This window comes from Tachysurus vachellii, chromosome 25 (assembly GCF_030014155.1).
Source record: "Tachysurus vachellii isolate PV-2020 chromosome 25, HZAU_Pvac_v1, whole genome shotgun sequence".
Taxonomy (NCBI): Eukaryota; Metazoa; Chordata; class Actinopteri; order Siluriformes; family Bagridae; genus Tachysurus; species Tachysurus vachellii.
Window position 1 is genome coordinate 12485594 of NC_083484.1, and position 21678 is coordinate 12507271.

At 38.2% G+C, this 21678-nt stretch overlaps 1 protein-coding gene across 2 annotated transcripts in view; it reads left to right on the top strand.

Moving 5' to 3' along the window:
- The window catches only part of oxr1a (oxidation resistance 1a), a 147313-nt gene that overhangs the window by 61880 nt on the left and 63755 nt on the right, over nt 1-21678 (top strand). For both annotated transcript variants that reach the window (XM_060861337.1, XM_060861345.1), the window contains exon 2: nt 10319-10509. In XM_060861337.1, coding sequence (XP_060717320.1) covers nt 10319-10509 — 191 coding nt within the window. The remainder of the gene's footprint in view (nt 1-10318; nt 10510-21678) is intronic.

Below are 21678 nucleotides of genomic sequence, written 5' to 3' on the forward strand. Positions count from 1 at the left end.
CTTATTTAAGGCTGCGATGGCAGAATGCAGTGGGAAGCCTGGCATAGTGAAAACCTGCAGGTTTTTGATATACAACCATGAAGCTGTTTGATACTGCATCTTTTGGGACATTGGCAGATATTAAGGCCACTGAAGCAAAAGTGGTCAGGTTTATTGCATAAAAAAATAAATGAATGTATCCACTATGTTAGAGAGATTTAATTTGCTATAGCGATTCAATGTGAACTGCTAACAGGCTGCAATTTATCAAAGGATAGAGACCCTCACCAGTTTTGTGAAAATTTCTTCTGTAGATAATCTTCTGTTAAAATTTGAATATTTAATTAAGGGTTAAAGGATGAGAATTAGAATGTATGTATAAAACAAGGGGGCACGGTGGCTTAGTGGTTAGCACGTTCGCCTCACACCTCCAGGGTTGGGGGTTCGATTCCTGCCTCCGCCTTGTGTGTGTGGAGTTTGCATGTTCTCCCCGTGCCTCGGGGGTTTCCTCCGGGTACTCCGGTTTCCTCCCCCGGTCCAAAGACATGCATGGTAGGTTGATTGGCATCTCTGGAAAATTGTCCGTAGTGTGTGAGTGAATGAGAGTGTGTGTGTGCCCTGCGATGGGTTGGCACTCCGTCCAGGGTGTATCCTGCCTTGATGCCCGATGACGCCTGAGATAGGCACAGGCTCCCCGTGACCCGAGGTAGTTTGGATAAGCGGTAGAAAATGAGTGAGTGAGTGAGAGTGTATAAAACAACTTACTGCAAAACAAACCAGTGACTGAATGTACAAATTCAGCCAGGAATGAAATTCATTACCTTTAGCTGTGTGTAAAACAATGCTACAACAGCATTAATAACAAGAAATAAAACGAGTTTCATGAATTCGTGTTCCACAAGAAACTAGTCAATGATGCCTTGCATATTAAGAAAAAAATCACCTGTAATGACACCAAAATGGCTTTAGGGTTGTTGTTTCCATGCTGTTCCACCAAACATCAAGGTAAGTCTTAGTAACTAGTCATAACCATGGGCTGTCCAGTTTTCCATCATATTACACCCATGTGAAAGTAGGTGACTTGTCATTGCTAACAAGCAAAATAATGCTTCTGAACACAGCTAATATGTGGCAATACTTTATTCTTAATGGGAAAATAAGTTGAAGTAGACTTACACAGTAACACCACACTGTCACTTCAGCATTAGTTTAGGATGCTTTGGCTTTCATTTCCCACAAACCCTCACTTTACAGAACAGATTACAGGACCTTGTCACATGCCCTCCTGATATCTCCCACCAGTTTTCCCATGATTAGAGTTTTTCTTAATTAGTTACTAAGGTTCATTTGTATGTAGTGTGTCGTAGCTTTGTTTCTCTGACTCCCCCACTACCTGACTGACATACATAATTTGGGCGAAGTGGTGGCTCAATTGCTTAAGGCTCTGGCTCGTTGATCAGAGGATCATAGTTCAAGCCCCAGCACTGACAAGCGGCCACTCTTGGGCCCTTGAGCAAGGCCCTTAACCCTCTCTGCTTCAGGGGTGCTGTATCATGGCTAAACTGCACTCTGACCCCAACTTCCAAAGTTGGGATATGTGAAGAAAGAATTTCACTGTGCTGTAATGAATATGTGACAAAATAAAGGCTTCTTCTTCTATCATCCTAAGTGAAAAGACAGTGGAGCAAAATTTAAAGTTTGTTCCGTAAATTTCCTTGAAGAGATGCATGCTGAAGATACAGTAGATGTATCCTCGATCCTTGTAGGTATGTGTAATAAGTCTGTCTGTGTTTTACCCCGTTTCTGTCTGCCGTCTGCCCTGCTGTTAATTGTTTGCTCCGCCCACTCATTGGTTACCATGGACACTGATTGAACTCCACCTCTCCCTCATGTGTGTTGTCTTAGTCTCTGATTGTCTCTGCACTGTGATTGGATCCTGTTTGTCATATATACTCTGTTTGTCCACTTCCCTGGTGTTGGTCGTCGTTTCATGTCATATGTCTGTGTCTATGTTCCTGTTTCCTGTCTGCTCAGTGTTCTGCCCTGTGTTGCCTGACCGTCTGTTTACCTGTTTCGTGTTTAGACTAATAAAGAACTGTAACTGCACTTGGATCCACACTCGCCTTTGTCTCACCGTGACAGTATGATACCTTTTATTTCTGATAGTGTATGTAGAAAAAAGGTAAACAAAAGGCCATTTAGGATTTGACAGGAAAACATAACTGTGAACAATTTGAGACTGAAGTGTTAAACTGAACAATAAAACTGCAATGTTGCTTCATAAGTCCACCAGAAAATGGACATTTAAAATCTAGGAAATCTTAGCAGATAGTCAGTAGAGACATTTCACCCGGAGACATTATCACAACAATTGTCTCCCCTAGATGAGAAGGGTGTGCGTGGCTCTAGTTCAAGTCAAGGTTCATGAAACATAAAATATGCGCTGTAATAATTTATTACCAGTCACAACACTTAATGGATTCCAATTAGCAATGTGCCTTATAGATTTTTTTCAGGATGTGAACAGCATCGCTTATTAGATGGGTGTGCTGATTAACTAGAAATCAAAGGTGTTTTGTTAAGTATCTTGCGCTCATGTACAGCTGATACAGCTCATGTAGAAGGCTATCCAGTCCAGAGAATTTAACATCCTTCACTGTAAGCACACAGATGGTGTTATCAATTCGGGTTTGTTAGGAAGCTACAGCACAGATTGACTAAAATCAACAGCTCACATCTACTAAAATCTACAGCTCACATCTACTAAAATCTACAGCTCACATCTATAATCTACAGCTCACATCTACTAAAATCTACAGCTCACATCTACTAAAATCTACAGCTCACATCTACTAAAATCTACAGCTCACATCTACTAAAATCTACAGCTCACATCTACTAAAATCTACAGCTCACATCTACTAAAATCTACAGCTCACATCTATAATCTACAGCTCACATCTACTAAAATCTACAGCTCACATCTACTAAAATCTACAGCTCACATCTACTAAAATCTACAGCTCACATCTACTAAAATCTACAGCTCACATCTATAATCTACAGCTCACATCTACTAAAATCTACAGCTCACATCTACTAAAATCTACAGCTCACATCTATAATCTACAGCTCACATCTACTAAAATCTACAGCTCACATCTACTAAAATCTACAGCTCACATCTATAATCGACAGCTCACATCTACTAAAATCTACAGCTCACATCTACTAAAATCTACAGTTCACATCTATAATCTACAGCTCACATCTACTAAAATCTACAGCTCACATCTACTAAAATCTACAGCTCACATCTACTAAAATCTACAGCTCACATCTATAATCTACAGCTCACATCTACTAAAATCTACAGCTCACATCTACTAAAATCTACAGCTCACATCTATAATCTACAGCTCACATCTACTAAAATCTACAGCTCACATCTACTAAAATCTACAGTTCACATCTAAAATCTACAGCTCACATCTACTAAAATCTACAGCTCACATCTACTAAAATCTACAGCTCACATCTACTAAAATCTACAGCTCACATCTATAATCTACAGCTCACATCTACTAAAATCTACAGCTCACATCTACTAAAATCTACAGTTCACATCTAAAATCTACAGCTCACATCTACTAAAATCTACAGCTCACATCTACTAAAATCTACAGCTCACATCTATAATCTACAGCTCACATCTACTAAAATCTACAGCTCACATCTACTAAAATCTACAGCTCACATCTATAATCTACAGCTCACATCTACTAAAATCTACAGCTCACATCTATAATCTACAGCTCACATCTACTAAAATCTACAGCTCACATCTACTAAAATCTACAGCTCACATCTACTAAAATCTACAGCTCACATCTACTAAAATCTACAGCTCACATCTACTAAAATCTACAGCTCACATCTACTAAAATCTACAGCTCACATCTACTAAAATCTACAGCTCACATCTACTAAAATATACAGCTCACATCTACTAAAATCTACAGCTCACATCTACTAAAATCTACAGCTCACATCTACTAAAATCTACAGCTCACATCTACTAAAATCTACAGCTCACATCTAAAATCTACAGCTCACATCTACTAAAATCTACAGCTCACATCTACTAAAATCTACAGCTCACATCTACTAAAATCTACAGTTCACATCTATAATCTACAGCTCACATCTACTAAAATCTACAGCTCACATCTACTAAAATCTACAGCTCACATCTAAAATCTACAGCTCACATCTACTAAAATCTACAGCTCACATCTACTAAAATCTACAGCTCACATCTATAATCTACAGCTCACATCTACTAAAATCTACAGCTCACATCTACTAAAATCTACAGCTCACATCTATAATCTACAGCTCACATCTACTAAAATCTACAGCTCACATCTACTAAAATCTACAGCTCACATCTACTAAAATCTACAGCTCACATCTACTAAAATCTACAGCTCACATCTACTAAAATCTACAGCTCACATCTACTAAAATCTACAGCTCACATCTACTAAAATCTACAGCTCACATCTACTAAAATCTACAGCTCACATCTACTAAAATCTACAGCTCACATCTATAATCTACAGCTCACATCTACTAAAATCTACAGCTCACATCTACTAAAATCTACAGCTCACATCTACTAAAATCTACAGCTCACATCTACTAAAATCTACAGCTCACATCTACTAAAATCTACAGCTCACATCTACTAAATACTACAGCTCACATCTACTAAAATCTACAGCTCACATCTACTAAAATCTACAGCTCACATCTACTAAAATCTACAGCTCACATCTACTAAAATCTACAGCTCACATCTACTAAAATCTACAGCTCACATCTACTAAAATCTACAGCTCACATCTATAATCTACAGCTCACATCTACTAAAATCTACAGCTCACATCTACTAAAATCTACAGCTCACATCTATAATCTACAGCTCACATCTACTAAAATCTACAGCTCACATCTACTAAAATCTACAGCTCACATCTAAAATCTACAGCTCACATCTATAATCTACAGCTCACATCTACTAAAATCTACAGCTCACATCTACTAAAATCTACAGCTCACATCTACTAAAATCTACAGCTCACATCTACTAAAATATACAGCTCACATCTACTAAAATCTACAGCTCACATCTACTAAAATCTACAGCTCACATCTACTAAATCTACAGCTCACATCTACTAAAATCTACAGCTCACATCTACTAAAATCTACAGCTCACATCTACTAAATCTACAGCTGACTTCTACTAAAATCTACAGCTCACATCTACTAAAATCTACAGCTCACATCTACTAAATCTACAGCTCACATCTAAAATCTACAGCTCACATCTACTAAAATATACAGCTCACATCTACTAAAATCTACAGTTCACATCTAAAATCTACAGCTCACATCTACTAAAATCTACAGCTCACATCTACTAAAATCTACAGCTCACATCTATAATCTACAGCTCACATCTACTAAAATCTACAGCTCACATCTACTAAAATCTACAGTTCACATCTAAAATCTACAGCTCACATCTACTAAAATCTACAGCTCACATCTATAATCTACAGCTCACATCTACTAAAATCTACAGCTCACATCTATAATCTACAGCTCACATCTACTAAAATCTACAGCTCACATCTACTAAAATCTACAGTTCACATCTAAAATCTACAGCTCACATCTACTAAAATCTACAGCTCACATCTACTAAAATCTACAGCTCACAACTACTAATCTACAGCTCACATCTACTAAAATCTACAGCTCACATCTACTTAAATCTACAGCTCACATCTATAATCTACAGCTCACATCTACTAAAATCAACAGCTCACATCTACTAAAATCTACAGCTCACATCTACTAAAATCTACAGTTCACATCTACTAAAATCTACAGCTCACATCTACTAAAATCTACAGCTCACATCTAAAATCTACAGCTCACATCTACTAAAATCTACAGCTCACATCTATAATCTACAGCTCACATCTACTAAAATCTACAGCTCACATCTACTAAAATCTACAGCTCACATCTACTAAAATCTACAGCTCACATCTACTAAAATCTACAGCTCACATCTACTAAAATCTACAGCTCACATCTACTAAAATCTACAGCTCACATCTACTAAAATCTACAGCTCACATCTACTAAAATCTACAGCTCACATCTACTAAAATCTACAGCTCACATCTATAATCTACAGCTCACATCTACTAAAATCTACAGCTCACATCTACTAAAATCTACAGTTCACATCTACTAAAATCTACAGCTCACATCTACTAAAATCTACAGCTCACATCTATAATCTACAGCTCACATCTACTAAAATCTACAGCTCACATCTACTAAAATCTACAGCTCACATCTATAATCTACAGCTCACATCTACTAAAATCTACAGCTCACATCTACTAAAATCTACAGCTCACATCTATAATCTACAGCTCACATCTACTAAAATCTACAGCTCACATCTACTAAAATCTACAGCTCACATCTACTAAAATCTACAGCTCACATCTACTAAAATCTACAGCTCACATCTACTAAAATCTACAGCTCACATCTACTAAAATCTACAGCTCACATCTACTAAAATCTACAGCTCACATCTACTAAAATCTACAGCTCACATCTACTAAAATCTACAGCTCACATCTATAATCTACAGCTCACATCTACTAAAATCTACAGCTCACATCTACTAAAATCTACAGCTCACATCTACTAAAATCTACAGCTCACATCTACTAAAATCTACAGTTCACATCTATAATCTACAGCTCACATCTACTAAAATCTACAGCTCACATCTACTAAAATCTACAGCTCACATCTACTAAAATCTACAGCTCACATCTACTAAAATCTACAGCTCACATCTATAATCTACAGCTCACATCTACTAAAATCTACAGCTCACATCTACTAAAATCTACAGCTCACATCTATAATCTACAGCTCACATCTACTAAAATCTACAGCTCACATCTACTAAAATCTACAGCTCACATCTATAATCTACAGCTCACATCTACTAAAATCTACAGCTCACATCTACTAAAATCTACAGTTCACATCTAAAATCTACAGCTCACATCTACTAAAATCTACAGCTCACATCTATAATCTACAGCTCACATCTACTAAAATCTACAGCTCACATCTATAATCTACAGCTCACATCTACTAAAATCTACAGCTCACATCTACTAAAATCTACAGTTCACATCTAAAATCTACAGCTCACATCTACTAAAATCTACAGCTCACATCTACTATAATCTACAGCTCACATCTATAATCTACAGCTCACATCTACTAAAATCTACAGCTCACATCTACTAAAATCTACAGCTCACATCTATAATCTACAGCTCACATCTACTAAAATCTACAGCTCACATCTACTAAAATCTACAGCTCACATCTATAATCTACAGCTCACATCTACTAAAATCTACAGCTCACATCTACTAAAATCTACAGCTCACATCTACTAAAATCTACAGCTTACATCTATAATCTACAGCTCACATCTATAATCTACAGCTCACATCTACTAAAATCTACAGCTCACATCTACTAAAATCTACAGCTCACATCTATAATCTACAGCTCACATCTACTAAAATCTACAGCTCACATCTACTAAAATCTACAGTTCACATCTATAATCTACAGCTCACATCTACTAAAATCTACAGCTCACATCTACTAAAATCTACAGCTCACATCTACTAAAATCTACAGCTCACATCTAAAATCTACAGCTCACATCTACTAAAATCTACAGCTCACATCTATAATCTACAGCTCACATCTACTAAAATCTACAGCTCACATCTACTAAAATCTACAGCTCACATCTACTGTACTAAAAGTCAGTGCAATCAAACTACACTAGAATTCACCTGGAAGTGAACGGAGACCACTTTGTTTAAATGATTTCTTATCATTTTTAAATTGGTTTTTTTGTTGTTGTTGTTTTTTTTGTGTGTGATTGCTGTGTTCTTACTTGCCCAAAGGAACTACACTATGGAAGAAACATAAACTCAACTGGAGGCTGATTCAAACAAGTAATCTTGGTGAATCACTTTCAAAATCATCAATCTGACTGTTCTCTTTCAACAGCCTGGCTCCTGTTATGATTGCAGAATAATGAACAGCTTTCTAATTCTCTACAGGAGTTTTAAGTTTTAGAGAGATGAGCGGTGTGTTTCATGCCATATGCATTTTGGTGCCATGAACTGTAGATAATCTTCCCTCATTGTAAGATTAATCCAATGCATGATACCATAAATGATTTGCTCCCTGAAATCCTTTTAATATTAAAACGAATACATTATAGTTATATAATAAAACATGTTCAAAGTATCCATTAATTAGAATTTATGCTAATAGAGCCTAAATGTACAGACGTGTTTTCAGGAACGTAAATTCTTTTTCTTTTAAACTGTATCATCGCTGATAAGTGGGGCAAGTGACTAACAAAGTATTTCACATTTTCTAATATCGTAGGAAAAAATCAGAAATTTGATAACGTTTCACCATCAATTTCTCCATTTAAAATTTCTTAATTTCTTTTTAATAAGAAAAAAAATAAGAATTTTTCTTTTTTTGGGTTTTAGGAATGAAAATCAAATTCCTAAAATGTAAAGATTGAATTTTCTATGAGCAATATATTATCCTACCTAAGTCTGTAATTTTTATTATTTTTTTTTTCTTTTCTTTTCTTTTTTTTTTTTTTTATTAACAGATGGAACAAAAGCAATTCTTGGTGATAACCCCAGACTTTTGGACTGTTTCTTTTATAGCAGGTAGTTTTCCAATATTTACATTTGAGGAATCAGACTGTTTGATCAGATAAACAAGGCCTGAATTTCTCCACATATTGGCCAATGTTTATCTCTGTAGTTGTAAATGATGTCCTGAAACGCTCACATGGCGCTGTAATAAACTTGATCTTTGTGTACCCTACTCGCTCCTGCTATCTCCTCGGTTTCTAACCGTTTCCTTTTGCAAATGGTACGTATCTGATTCAGTGTCACTCAATGCAGCTAGTGACCCATTACACGCCAACCCTATGTTCTTCTCATCCGCTCCCGTCAGGCTCGTGGCTGTATTGTTGATTTACAGAGCGAATAGATGGATTGTAATGTTTGCATTGGGTGATATCTTTCACAGCTAACGCACAACTGTCTCTGCTCTCATAAAGAACCATGAAACAGACTGCTCACATCCGGCAAAAATGATAGTGTTGTCTAGTTCAAAATGTCACCTACGGCTCTGCTTTGTGTTGGGATTTAACCGACACTGTGCTAAGGTTATGGATTGAATAAAAGAGAGCAGTGTGGCTGAATAAACACACTGTAAAAGATATAAATGAATAACTCAAAATAATAAGTGTTTACTATTTGGATGTTACTGTACATGACCCAGTCTATCTTTTTTGACTTTTAAATACATTTTAGCTGCATCTCAGTGAGTAGCAACGTAACCGGTATCAATGGATACATGCATGCAGTAATCATATAGCACACAGTCCTGATAGCTGACGATGGCTACCAGTATTTTTTTAACAGAAACAGTAAGTCCAACCCCATTTAACTTTCTGTGTAAGCATAATAAATCAAAGTGCAGTAAACATTCACATGACCAAATGTCTCTAATCTTGCCCTGTCTGTGCTTTTGCCATTAGTCAGTTCTTACATTCAGCATGTGTTATTCATCTGGTTAATGTTTGGGAATTGGTGGATGACCAAATTTTGGATATAATTAGTGAAAAATTGTGATTGATAATGTAATCCAAGTTCATCATACACACTACTGTGACACACAGACCTTCTGAGTCATTGCTGTTGTGGATGTGTCAACGATGTTGGCTTAATGGGCATTATTTCACTAAACGTGATAGTTTGGGCTAGAAAGAAATCAGTCCCAGTCTCACTTCCTAACTTCTCTCCATTCTGTGTATTTGTTCAACCCTTGGTGGTGCTGTTGTGCCCATTTTAACAAAAAATTTCAGCCATTTGTTAACAGCAAATACACTGTATGGCTAAATGTGGTTTTGTGTGACCGCATGCATGGATGAGTGGTGAACATTCCACAATAATATTTCCACAATAATGACGTTTTATATAAATGTATAAACCTCTACTATTCAGAGAAAGCTTTCACTGTGAACTGACTAGATCGCAGATCTTCGGCACGTTGGTGTTTTGTGAGTTTTTAATTCTAAGCATCCATATCTCTGACACAGACTGAAGAAGAAGTCCCAGTCGGTGGACGTCGCCTCTCCAGGTTTCTCCAGCTTCATCCCGAGTCTGTCTATAAAAAGGCCATCGTCACCTGTTGCCAAAACAACCACGATCGAGGTGCAAGAAAACAACACGACCAATTCCCAGCGGCGCACTCCACGATGTAGCGAGCTGAAGAGAGGCTACACCATAGGTAAGCGTGCACTCACATCTTTCCATTGCGTGTAGTGTGCATATATGTGTGTGTGTGTGTGTCACGAGGTCCTCTGAGATGGTGTGTACCTGTATGTGTGCATGTATGTGTGTGTCTATGTAGGTGTCTGGTTGTGATGCTTGAATGATCTGAAATGAAGTGAATCTAATACATTTCCTCTCCTGCTTCAGTGCTTTGATACACACTCATTTTCACAAGCACTTCACAAGCCTTTTCATAAGATGCAAACCATGCTCTTCACTGGCCTCAAAAGTCAACAGCTAACTAGCGCAGCCATTTAGCATGTCATTTATGATGTATGATGCTAAATTGTTCATCCATCTTTATTTAGTGTTTAATATTAGCATTTCTGTGGACTACTAATGATGAAAGCGTTTGGAGATCGGTTAGATTTAAGAGCCTGTCTATTATTATTATGAAATGAGCCGATGTCTAGTTTGCTACAGAATATACAGTAAATATTGCAACAACTTCAAATCAAATTGGAATATCTATTTGGACAAGGATTTGGACAAGGATTTTATTGCAGGAAGATACACAGTATGACCAAAAGTATATGAACACCTGAGTATTGAACATCCTAATCTAAAACCGTCTGCCTTAATATTAATTTTTTTTGGTGTCACAATCTATACACTCCAATCTTCTGTAAAGGCTTTGCACTAGATTTTGGAATGTGGATGATACAGTCAGCAATGCAGTTCATTATAAATGGCTTTAGTGGGGTTGAGGTCAGTGCTCTTGAGTTCTTCCACTCCATCCTTGGCAAACCATGTTTTCATAAGATCTAGTGTATTTCCACATCAGTAAAATAGTATTGTAATGGTTTCTTCGAGTTTTAACCAGATAGAACCGTGCCACAGAGACAGCCATTGTGTTTTCCATTGTGTTTTGTTTATTAAAGGTGGGGTCTCCGTTGTTTGAGAAATGCTTCAGAAAACTGAGTCGGGACGACAAACTAAACAAAAACAAAACAAACGTGTAGCCAATGAGCAGAAAGGGGCGTGTCTTGTCAATATGGGTGGAGAGATTGTTCTTCCCTTCAGCTATGATAGACACATTTCTTTCCATTAGTTGCCTGGGTTACAGTACGTATGTATGTGTAGGCGGAGCTATCAATACAGGGGTGGGACCCATTTGGGTTAGGGGCTTGTTTGTTTTGGTGATTTCAAATGTCAACACTGGCTTTCAAACAATGGAGACCCCACCTTTAACTTAAGCACATTTGACTGAAAGTCTTTACCAAATGATGCTGGAAACATTATTTACAATTTCATTAAAAAAAAACCCCTAAAAGGCATGGAACACATTTAATGCAAAACCCAATCTCTCAAATTAGGGCATTCCTACTTTCAATAACCTCCTACATAAAGGTTTGAGTCCTCGATCATTTTATTTCTTAAACATTTCTACGTCGGTCTGGATATAGTACAGTATAATATAGATTGTACAGTATTTTTCATACAGGAAAACAGATCCCTCATCACTTATAAAGAATCAAAGGAAACACTGAAGGGTAACGGAACAATACAGACGGGGATTGAATGGAAACACAGGTTTCTTGGTAAAGCAGACAAACACAAAGCACAAGGCGGAGACAATGTCAAAATGTCAAAGGCATGCAGAAGTGCAGGCATTCAATAAATGCAGCATTACTTGGGAACACAAACTCAATAATCAAGGTCAAAGCTACAAAGATAAAAGCTCAAGCAGAGGTTTGATGTGTGTCATGTGATGGATGGAAATGATCAATTGTGTTGAGGAAGATTCTGGATCCAAGCTACCATTTAAATAAATGCGTTTATTAACCAGATATTCAGACCAGATTTTATACAAAGATTTCTTACTCAAAGGTTCTCTCTTATCATCTCTATTTATCCAGGTTTAAGCGATGGATAACGGAATAATTAATATTAACAGTCAGATTTTACATTAGTGCTGCAGCTTGGCCCTTAGTCCTGTAGATTAGCAGAGTAACATCTCATCGATTCTGCTCACGTACCTTTGTAGACTCGTGAGTCTGGCCTGTCTCACCTTTCAGTCAGTCGCAGCCCCATGAACGTGCCGCATGCTGGAGGAGGACTGCTGGGGATTCTTCACTGATGTAGTACTGATGATTAGTGATTCATCATGCTTCGCCCTGTCGTTGACAATAGTTCAGAGAATGGCTAAAGAATTCAGGAAAATCATGCTTGAAGCATCAAGGAATGAAGTGCTCGTGAAGGATAACAGTGATTAGGAGGATTAACAGTGATTAGAATTATATGGATTGGATAGGGTGGGTTATTTCAGGATTTTATCTTAGATAATAGTAATAATAATAATAATAATAATAATAATAATTATTATTATTATTATTATTATTATTATTATTATTATTATTATTATTATTATGTATTTATTTATTTATTTATTTATTATTATTATTATTATTATGTATTTATTTATTATTATTATTATTATTATTATAATGACTAACTTTATTATGAATTTTTGGGTTAGTAAAACTGTCCATTGTTAAAAAAAAAAACTGAATTGAATAACGTATAGTTGTGCTTTAACTGTTGAGCAGCAGTGTAGAGAAAACTTTGAGAGAGGAATAACAATTGCACATTTTCAGTACTACAGCTCCTGGTGTGGGAGATTAGAAAGATAGTTCTGGAATAAGCAAGCCAAGCTGCTTATCTTTCACTTTTCAGCTTTTATTTCACAAGTTAATTGCCTACCGGCCGTTTGGGACGTGGCCGGTCATCGTAAAGGACATTCGTGAGTGAAAACTAAGTGAAGATGGACAGAACATATGGTTGCATACGGTTAACCACACCCTTTTTCAATACTGTAGTGATGTATTGTAGCCTATCGTAGGGATGTGGTAGCCTAGTGGTTAAGGTGTTGGGCTACCAATCGGAAGGTTGTGAGTTCGATTCCTATGTACACCAAGCTGCCACTGCTGGGCCCCTGTCCAAGGCCCTTAACCCTCAATTGCTCAGTTGTATAAAAATGAGCTAAAATGTAAGTCGCTCTGGATAAGGGAGTCTGCTAAATAATGTAAATGATATATTACCTGCGTAATCAAACATAATGATGCACTCATGACTAATTTTTTTTTTATCTTGGCATTAGTATTAAAATTCAATTCCAAGCTATTCAATGTGACTTTGTTGCTCACTTTCCAAGCCTCCTGTTTTTGAAAGATTGCACACCAGTACTGCCAATCATGCCGTGTTCTGGCCTGGTAGCTCTCTCTCAGTCTAATCAGAGGAGAGTGCTAATGCAGGCGGTAGCACGCTGTGCCCCCCTCCTGACTTTGTGACAGCGGCGCCATTAAAGTCGCATAACTGATCCATCAGCTGCATTTTAACAAGCGGCCCTGATGCGCACCATCAAATTAGACCGGCACTCACACGCTCTGTGAAAAGACGGTGCCAGCGGTTTTAATGCGGCTGAATAAAAAAGGTCTATTTGTTTTTCATAAAAGACGGTGTTCGGATGCACTTTTATGAATAAATAAGTGACAGACAGGGATTGCTTTGTGTAGGTTAGACCAAAACACTGTTCTAGTGTTAATACGTAACAAAAGTCTGCCTTAAAAGGATGTCCTTAATAATATATAGTATTTCATTCAATTTAATTAAATTTAAAAATTTAATTTATAAAATAATTGAAAAAATAAAGATGCTTAAGAAACGGTTAAAGAAACTGAATTCCGTACCCGTTTTTACACTTTCTTTTACAGACACACGGGCTTTTATGTAACAGTGCATCATATATAAAGCGTGGCAGTGCAGTCACACAACCAAAGTGGGAAGGCGAGAAAAGCTCTAGGTGCTACAGTATGTGATATCTGGTGAACACCAGCCTGCTGTACTTGGAAAAGCCCCTATTGTAAGTGTTTAAGGCTGACATGGAGACTGAAAGTAGAGTGATACAAAGAAACTGAAATATAGATATCTTACAAAAAAAAAAAAACAGTATTTATGTATAAATTACTGTTATAAAATATATTATATATTACTATATTTATTTTTTTATATACTATAAATGACTATTATTGTTGTTGTTGTTATTATTAATTTATTATATTTTGATTTGTTTATTTTTATTTATTTATTTTTTTTATTATTATTATTATTTGATGAGTAACCGTAATTGTAGGTATAAGTACATATGTTTCAGTCCATGATTACATCCTGCAGAAATATACCTTTACTGCTCACTTTATTAGGAACTCCTGTACACCTGCTAATTCGTTTATTTGATCGCGATGCATTTAAATCATGCAGATACCAGGTTCAGGAGCTTGGTTCATATCAGACATCAGAATAGGAGGGATATGTGATTGTTGGTGGTGTATTTCAGTAGAAAAGCATCTCAGAACACGCGATTCAAGGCAAAACAACCAGCACAAGAGCACATCAGGTTCCACTCCTGTCAAAGCAAGAACAGGAGGATACAGTAAGTACAAGCTCACCGAAACTGGACAGCTGAAGATTGGAAATAGACTAATATGTCTCTAGTCATTACCTGTCGAGTTTGGGTGAGCCTGTGCACATTGCAGCTTCAGATTTCTGATTTTTGGGGGTTTTTTCATTGGAGCGGAACCTGATGTGGTCTCTTTGTTGTTGTTGTTGTTGTTGGAGCACATCACAATGTTGAGCATTCTGAGATGCTTTTCTGCTCAGAAAAAGAGCAGCTGTTGTAAAGAGTATTTCTTAGCGTTATTGTAGACGAGCCAAAAACCGGGCCAAAGCACAGAGCTGTAGTACTATAGTACAGACGTGTGATGTGTTATGGGTATTTGGAGCACCATAGAACAAGAGGAAATAAATGATGCATATGTTACAAAAAATGTTTTAAAGTAGCTATTTATATAATTATGTAATCATGTGATTTGTGTAAAGTTTTGTGATTTCTGCATGCATTTCTTCTTTTCATGCATTTCATGCTAGTCAGACCAGTACGTTTTCAGCTACACGCTGATCAGTCTGTCTTTTTAGGTTCTTTAATTCTTTTCAACGTGAATCCAAACCGAACCAAATAACAAGCGACTAATGAACTAAGTGTCCTAAGTGGGCCCTTTATAAATAAAGCCCAGCTACTTTCTCTAGCACCACAGGGGACACTTACGGTTCAGGCCACTACACAGTATGCAGTCTGTTGTCCATAATTTCAAGCTTTCATAGAGATTCAAGTTATTGATATTATGGCTCTGGTTACGGAGGCCTGCAGTCGGTCCACAGTGATGCACGGCCGACTCAGCTTCCAGTACGTCTTTAAACCTCTTGAGTATTTCGGGATGCGGTCGATTTTTTTTTTTTTTAGCTCTTCTCATAACAACTTCGTCTCGGTAACATAGAAATGATGGCAATAACCGTTGCAATAATCGCCCACGAGTCGCACAGAGAGACGAATCATCGTGGGTGGCGCTAATGTGATGTGCAATTATTCATTAAGAAAATCCTCCTACAGACATTTTCACAAGGAGACAGCTTCTGAAAGGTGTTTGGCAAACCTGCTTGAGAATGAATTTAGTTTTTAATATTCTCCTCACACAGTAAGCTCAGCCTTTCGATTGATTAGTGCTGAGTAGCATTCAGAAGAGAAAAAGTATCTATGAATTAATGTCTGTTTTACAGAAACCAAGCAAATGGATGTTTTTTCAGGAATATATTCATGTATCGTTTGTTTTTTTTTTCTTACTGTTTGCACCTCTGCATGTCTAATGAGAAGACCAGGCTTGTACATCTCACTTCAGAGTATCAATTTCAGAAGATCAGACACTTATTTGCTGCTGGTTACAGACTAAATATAACCTTGTAAATATTGTATTTTATAGAGTTTCTAGTTCTAAACTTAATTGTTTTTTTTTTGTTTGTTTGTCTTTTTGTACTCACTGCGAGCACCAATTTTATTAAAGGGTAAATACATTTTACAATTAATAATGTGACTGTTAATTCTTATAAAATATTCCATTAATTAAGTTAGCATTAAGTTATAAATAACATTTGGAAGAAAGGTCATGAGACCCCTTATATGTATATACAGTAAGTTACCTCACATGGGGTTGCGACCCCAAGATTGAGAATCTCTGGATCAGAACCTTCTTCCTTCATGTTGTCTAACTAAAACTTGTAACTTAGACTAGAAAAAAAAGAAAAAAGAAACTCACCATTCCAACCTAGAATCTCTATTCTGAAAGTCAGGGAGTTTTGGGTTTCCTCAACCCCGAGGTCAACAATCGACGTCGAACCAACATGGATGATCACACTTCTTTACTTTTAAATTAGCTACTCTGTATATACTAGATACAAGATATAGACATTTATACGTCACTCTTTATGGTTAACTTTAGGAAAGCCAGAATATCTGCCCTGTTGCTTTTTCTCTGCTTACGTGACCCAGGATTTAGTCAACATGTGTAGAGGTTCACGAACCCGGTCTGAAACGAGCGCCTGGTGGAGGAGATAAACTATAAATCTGCTACAGTGAGTCATTCACAAAAACAAAGAGCAGGAAGCTGAATTGGGATGATGGTTCCTAAATATCACCCTGCTGGCAATCCCTCGAGGTTGGTCTAGAGGCTTAGCAGCATTAAGTTACAAGTACCAGAGGGACGCATTCCTATTGTATACATACTGTAAATCCGTAAGCTGTATATTGAGTAAATTGGTTTACATCCTCTAAGCGATATATATGAAAAGATCTGTTTCAATATTGCACTTATCCTGAGTTCCTAACCTCCGATGTGAAAGGTGCCTCAAAGACATAAACAGTTTTATGGCTGCCATTTTTACAACGTTGGCCTGCACAGCTCGACCCTGTCGTCTCGTTCCCCCAGATATTGCTCCCATGTTACTTATTCATAGGATTCGAGTGGAGTGGCTGTTACAGCTGAGACAGGGAACTGTAAATATTGTGGTGAAGCTGGTTAGGTGTGTGAGAAAGGCTTTCTGTGGAGAGAGGGTAAACTGATGCACAGAGACAGCATTGTACTCAGGTTGGCTAGTTATTTTAAACCCAGCTGGCATCTCCACTGGATGTCATGCAGACACAGAGCTGGAGAAACATCACAGCTCTGAAAACTCACAGCTGTATAGTCAAACTATGAGGACACCTGGCCATCATGCTAGATGTTATAGTATGGAGTTTCTCCCCCTTTAGCATTTTCACTCTTCTGGGAAGACTTTCCATTAGATGTTGGAGTTCAGGGCTGTGGGGATTTGTGATCATTCAGCAACAAGAGCTTTAGTGAGTTCAGGCACTGATGTAGGGCCGAGGAAGTGTCAGGGCTCAAGTTCTTCCACTCCATCCTTAGCAATCCATGTCTTCATGGAGCTTGCTTTGTGCACAGGTGCACTGTCATGCTGGAACAGGTTGAGGATCAGTGAAAGGAAATTGCAATTCAGCAGTATAAAAAAGGCATTCAGGATCATTTTGTGATGTTCAGATGTCCACATATCTTCGGAAATTTTCAGTGTAGCTGGAAATTTTGAATGCACACATCATACACTAGCAGAGATCCCGCATCATCGTCATACCTGAATGTAGTACAGCCAAAGATCCACCCACAAATATCTGGTAAGTCTGAACATAAAGCCGCAAGCATCATAACACCTTCAACTCTCTTTGAGCCTTATAGCTCATGATAGTGAGCCTCAGAGACGTGCGGAGCTCGGCAGACAGCTTGTACACTCACTCTGCAAATCTGAATGAGCAGCACACTGACAGCTAATACAGAAAAGACTTTCCTATTCAACAGTGCCTTAGGTTTTAGTGTGTGTCTTAGTCTGTTAGCCAGCTGACTTGCTTCTGGTGAGTTTTTAGTGCTGAAGGTGTGATCTTGGTGAACAAACACAAACTAGGGAGCTGAACAACAGTGTTGGCGATTTCCAAAAATACAAAACAGGACAAGATAATGTTAGAAAGTTTTGTTTGTTCACCTGGTATCTCACTCACTCACTCTCACTCTTGGGTCACAGGGAGCCTGTGCCTATCTCAGGCCTCATCGGGCATCAAGGCAGGATACACCCTGGACGGAGTGCCAACCCATCGCAGGGCACACACACACTCATTCACTCACGCAATCACACACTACGGACAATTTTCCAGAGATGCCACTCAACCTACCATGCATGTCTTTGGACCGGGGGAGGAAACCGGAGTACCCGGAGGAAACCCCCGAGGCACGGGGAGAACATGCAAACTCCACACACACAAGGCGAAGGCGGGAATCGAACCCCCAACCCTGGAGGTGTGAAGCGAACGTGCTAACCACTAAGCCACCGTGCCCCCTCCTGGTATCTTACAATTTGATAAATATACTGTACATGCTACAGTGGTGTAGTACCTCAATACACCAATGGTGTATACTATTTAGGCATCCTATTTAGTGTGTAGAACGGTTTGGGACACAGCCCTAGCCTTTTATACACTGTGCTATGTCAGTCCAAATGGTCCAAATGAAGAGAAACATCGCTGGTTACACAGAATAGAAGTGTGAGGTCTCCCTAGTGTGGGAATGAATCGATACGCTGGCAGAAAGGCGCCACTAAAATGCTTACTCTTACACTTAAGTTCCAAGCAATCAATCGCTGCCTCACACATGGTGCAGCCGAGAGGAAGAAACACTAGGATTACTGTGGCGCTGGTATTTATTATGGAAGGAGTTGATAAAAGTGGCTGTTTACAGTTCTGAAGTTTTTCTTCATTTATGTTCCCAGAACAACAAAAACCCCTGAATCCATACTGATTGCTAACCCTGAAGAGCAATCTAGGACATGTATAGTTCTATAGTCCCTATGCACCAAACTGGGGTGGAAGTGAGGGATTCAGTTTTTGCTGCATTTGACTGAATTTTGTTATAATTCCACTAAACGGCACACATAATTTCTTTCCCCTCTTAGCCTTCTTAACCCAGAGTTCATCAAGTGACATCAAATCAACATAAATATATCACTCATCACACTCAGTAACTAGCTTGTTGCTAAGAAGAGGAAGTCCAACACGGAGGCATCCATGATTTTACCCCACTCTGTAGCTCAGGCGCACAGAGATATGAATCGTTTTTCCGGTGTTTGCTCAATCTGTTTAAACATGTCTGCATGCAGGAGAGCAAATATTGTTTTTAATCGCATTCTGATGATCTTCACCTTTAATATTTTGTCTAAATACGTTTTATCGTTAGTGTTTGGCAATTAGTTCAACCAAAATGTTGTGTTATTATTGATGTTAGCACAGATGATTAGTATGGATGACTCAACAGGCTGCTGTTGTTATAACTAGCAGTAACAGTATGCATGTGGTAGCCTAGTGGTTAATGTGTTGGGCTGCCAATCAGAAGGTTGTGAGTTTGAGTCCTACGTCCACCAAGCTGCCACTGCTGGGCCCCTGAGCAAGGCCCTTAATCCTCAATTGCTCAGTTGTATAAAAAAAATGAGATAAAACGCAAGTCGCTCTGGATAAGGGCGTCTGCTAAATGCTGTAAATGTAACAAGCTAGAAATTCTAACACAAGGACTCAGATAAATTGACTAATTTCTCATAATGGTTTTTACTGTTCTGTTTGTTTGTTTTTTCTTTTTGTGAAAAGAAAAACAACCAGAAAACCAGGGAATAGCTTTTAAGCGTGTCGAAACTAGATAAGTGCCAAAACATTACTAATGCGGGATGAGGCTTCTATTGGTGTTGGTTAATATTGACTAGTACAAAACACCCTTTATTGACTAATAACTCAATTGTAGTTTACTGCGATGTTAAAACACAGAGCTCCAACTCAAAGTGCCTGAAGCTTGCCGGTCTACACCGGTTTTGCGACAGTCCACCAGGATTTGCCTATTTTCTCAATCTATTCATTGCTGTGCGTCCAGCTCTGGGTCTGCATGGCATTGCCAGATGAAAGGCCACTAGGGGTTAAGCTAAGCAGGCAACCTGAGCACCTGAGTTGTCTCTGTGCATCAATTCACTCTGTCTCTGCAGAAAACCTTTCACATACACCCGCCTAGCTTCTCCACAGTATTTACGGCTCACTGTCTCATCGGTGAGACTCTGGCTCGAACAGCGGTGACTCCGCGATCCATGAACACTCACATGTACTGAACGTGCACACGAGCACGCAAATGTCAGACAGGATAACGTTCATTAGATTAGGCTGCTGTGTGTGTGTGTGTGTGTGTGTGTGTGTGTGTGTGTGTGTGTGTGTGTGGTATTTAAAATGTGGTTTCTTTTATGTGGTCTGATCCATTGTTTGGATTATATCCCTTCTGGGACTCTCTATCTCTGCAAGCCATTTGTAACATTTTGATGTTGTCTGTGATCAAGTTTCAACTCAATTTTAGTTTCCGCATGCAGTCCATATAAATAGACTCATCACAATGAGACTCGTTAAATCAATAATGTAAAGAGGGTGGTTCTGTATTTATTTTTCACAAGGCACTGAAAGAATCAGCTGTGAACCATAGAGTGTTTTTTCCCTGTCAGACATAATCATAACTAAATGAAAAAAACAGAGAGATCACAAGTCCATTAATCCATAATCGTGTTTGTAAATAGGCCACTGGGAATACAGTTGAAGCTTTGCAAGTACAATCCTCTTATTATGGCTAGAAATCCTTGTTTTTGTCTTGTTCATGTTGTGACTCGCCAGACCAAACCATCTTATTGTTGTAGGGGTGGACAAGTCAGCAGCCTGGGCATCTAGGACAAGCAGATTTCATGTACAAGCTATTTTTTTTTGTTGTTTGTTTATATTCGCCTGACAACTCAAGAACCAGAAAAATTTTATAAAAATAGTTCCTGTTAGTTTTTGCAAATCAGTGGTTTTTATTTGTTATGTATTGTATATATATTTTTCCACTGCACTTTACAGTCATGAGATGAACCTGGAAGCTGAAATTCACTTCCCGCTGCACTACACACAGCGGCGGCACAAATGTTTTTACTTGAAGCTTAATTAGCTTGTGTTGATAACAGACAATCTTTTCAGAATCGGGAGCAAAATCCAACACAGCACGGTGAACAGCGGTGGATCAAGTGATTCAGGCTCTGGATTGGTGTTCAGAGGACCGAGGTTCAAGCCCCAGCCAAGCTGCCACTGTTTGCCCTTGAGCAAGGCCTTTAACCGTCTCTGCTACAGTGGCGCTGTATCGTGCCT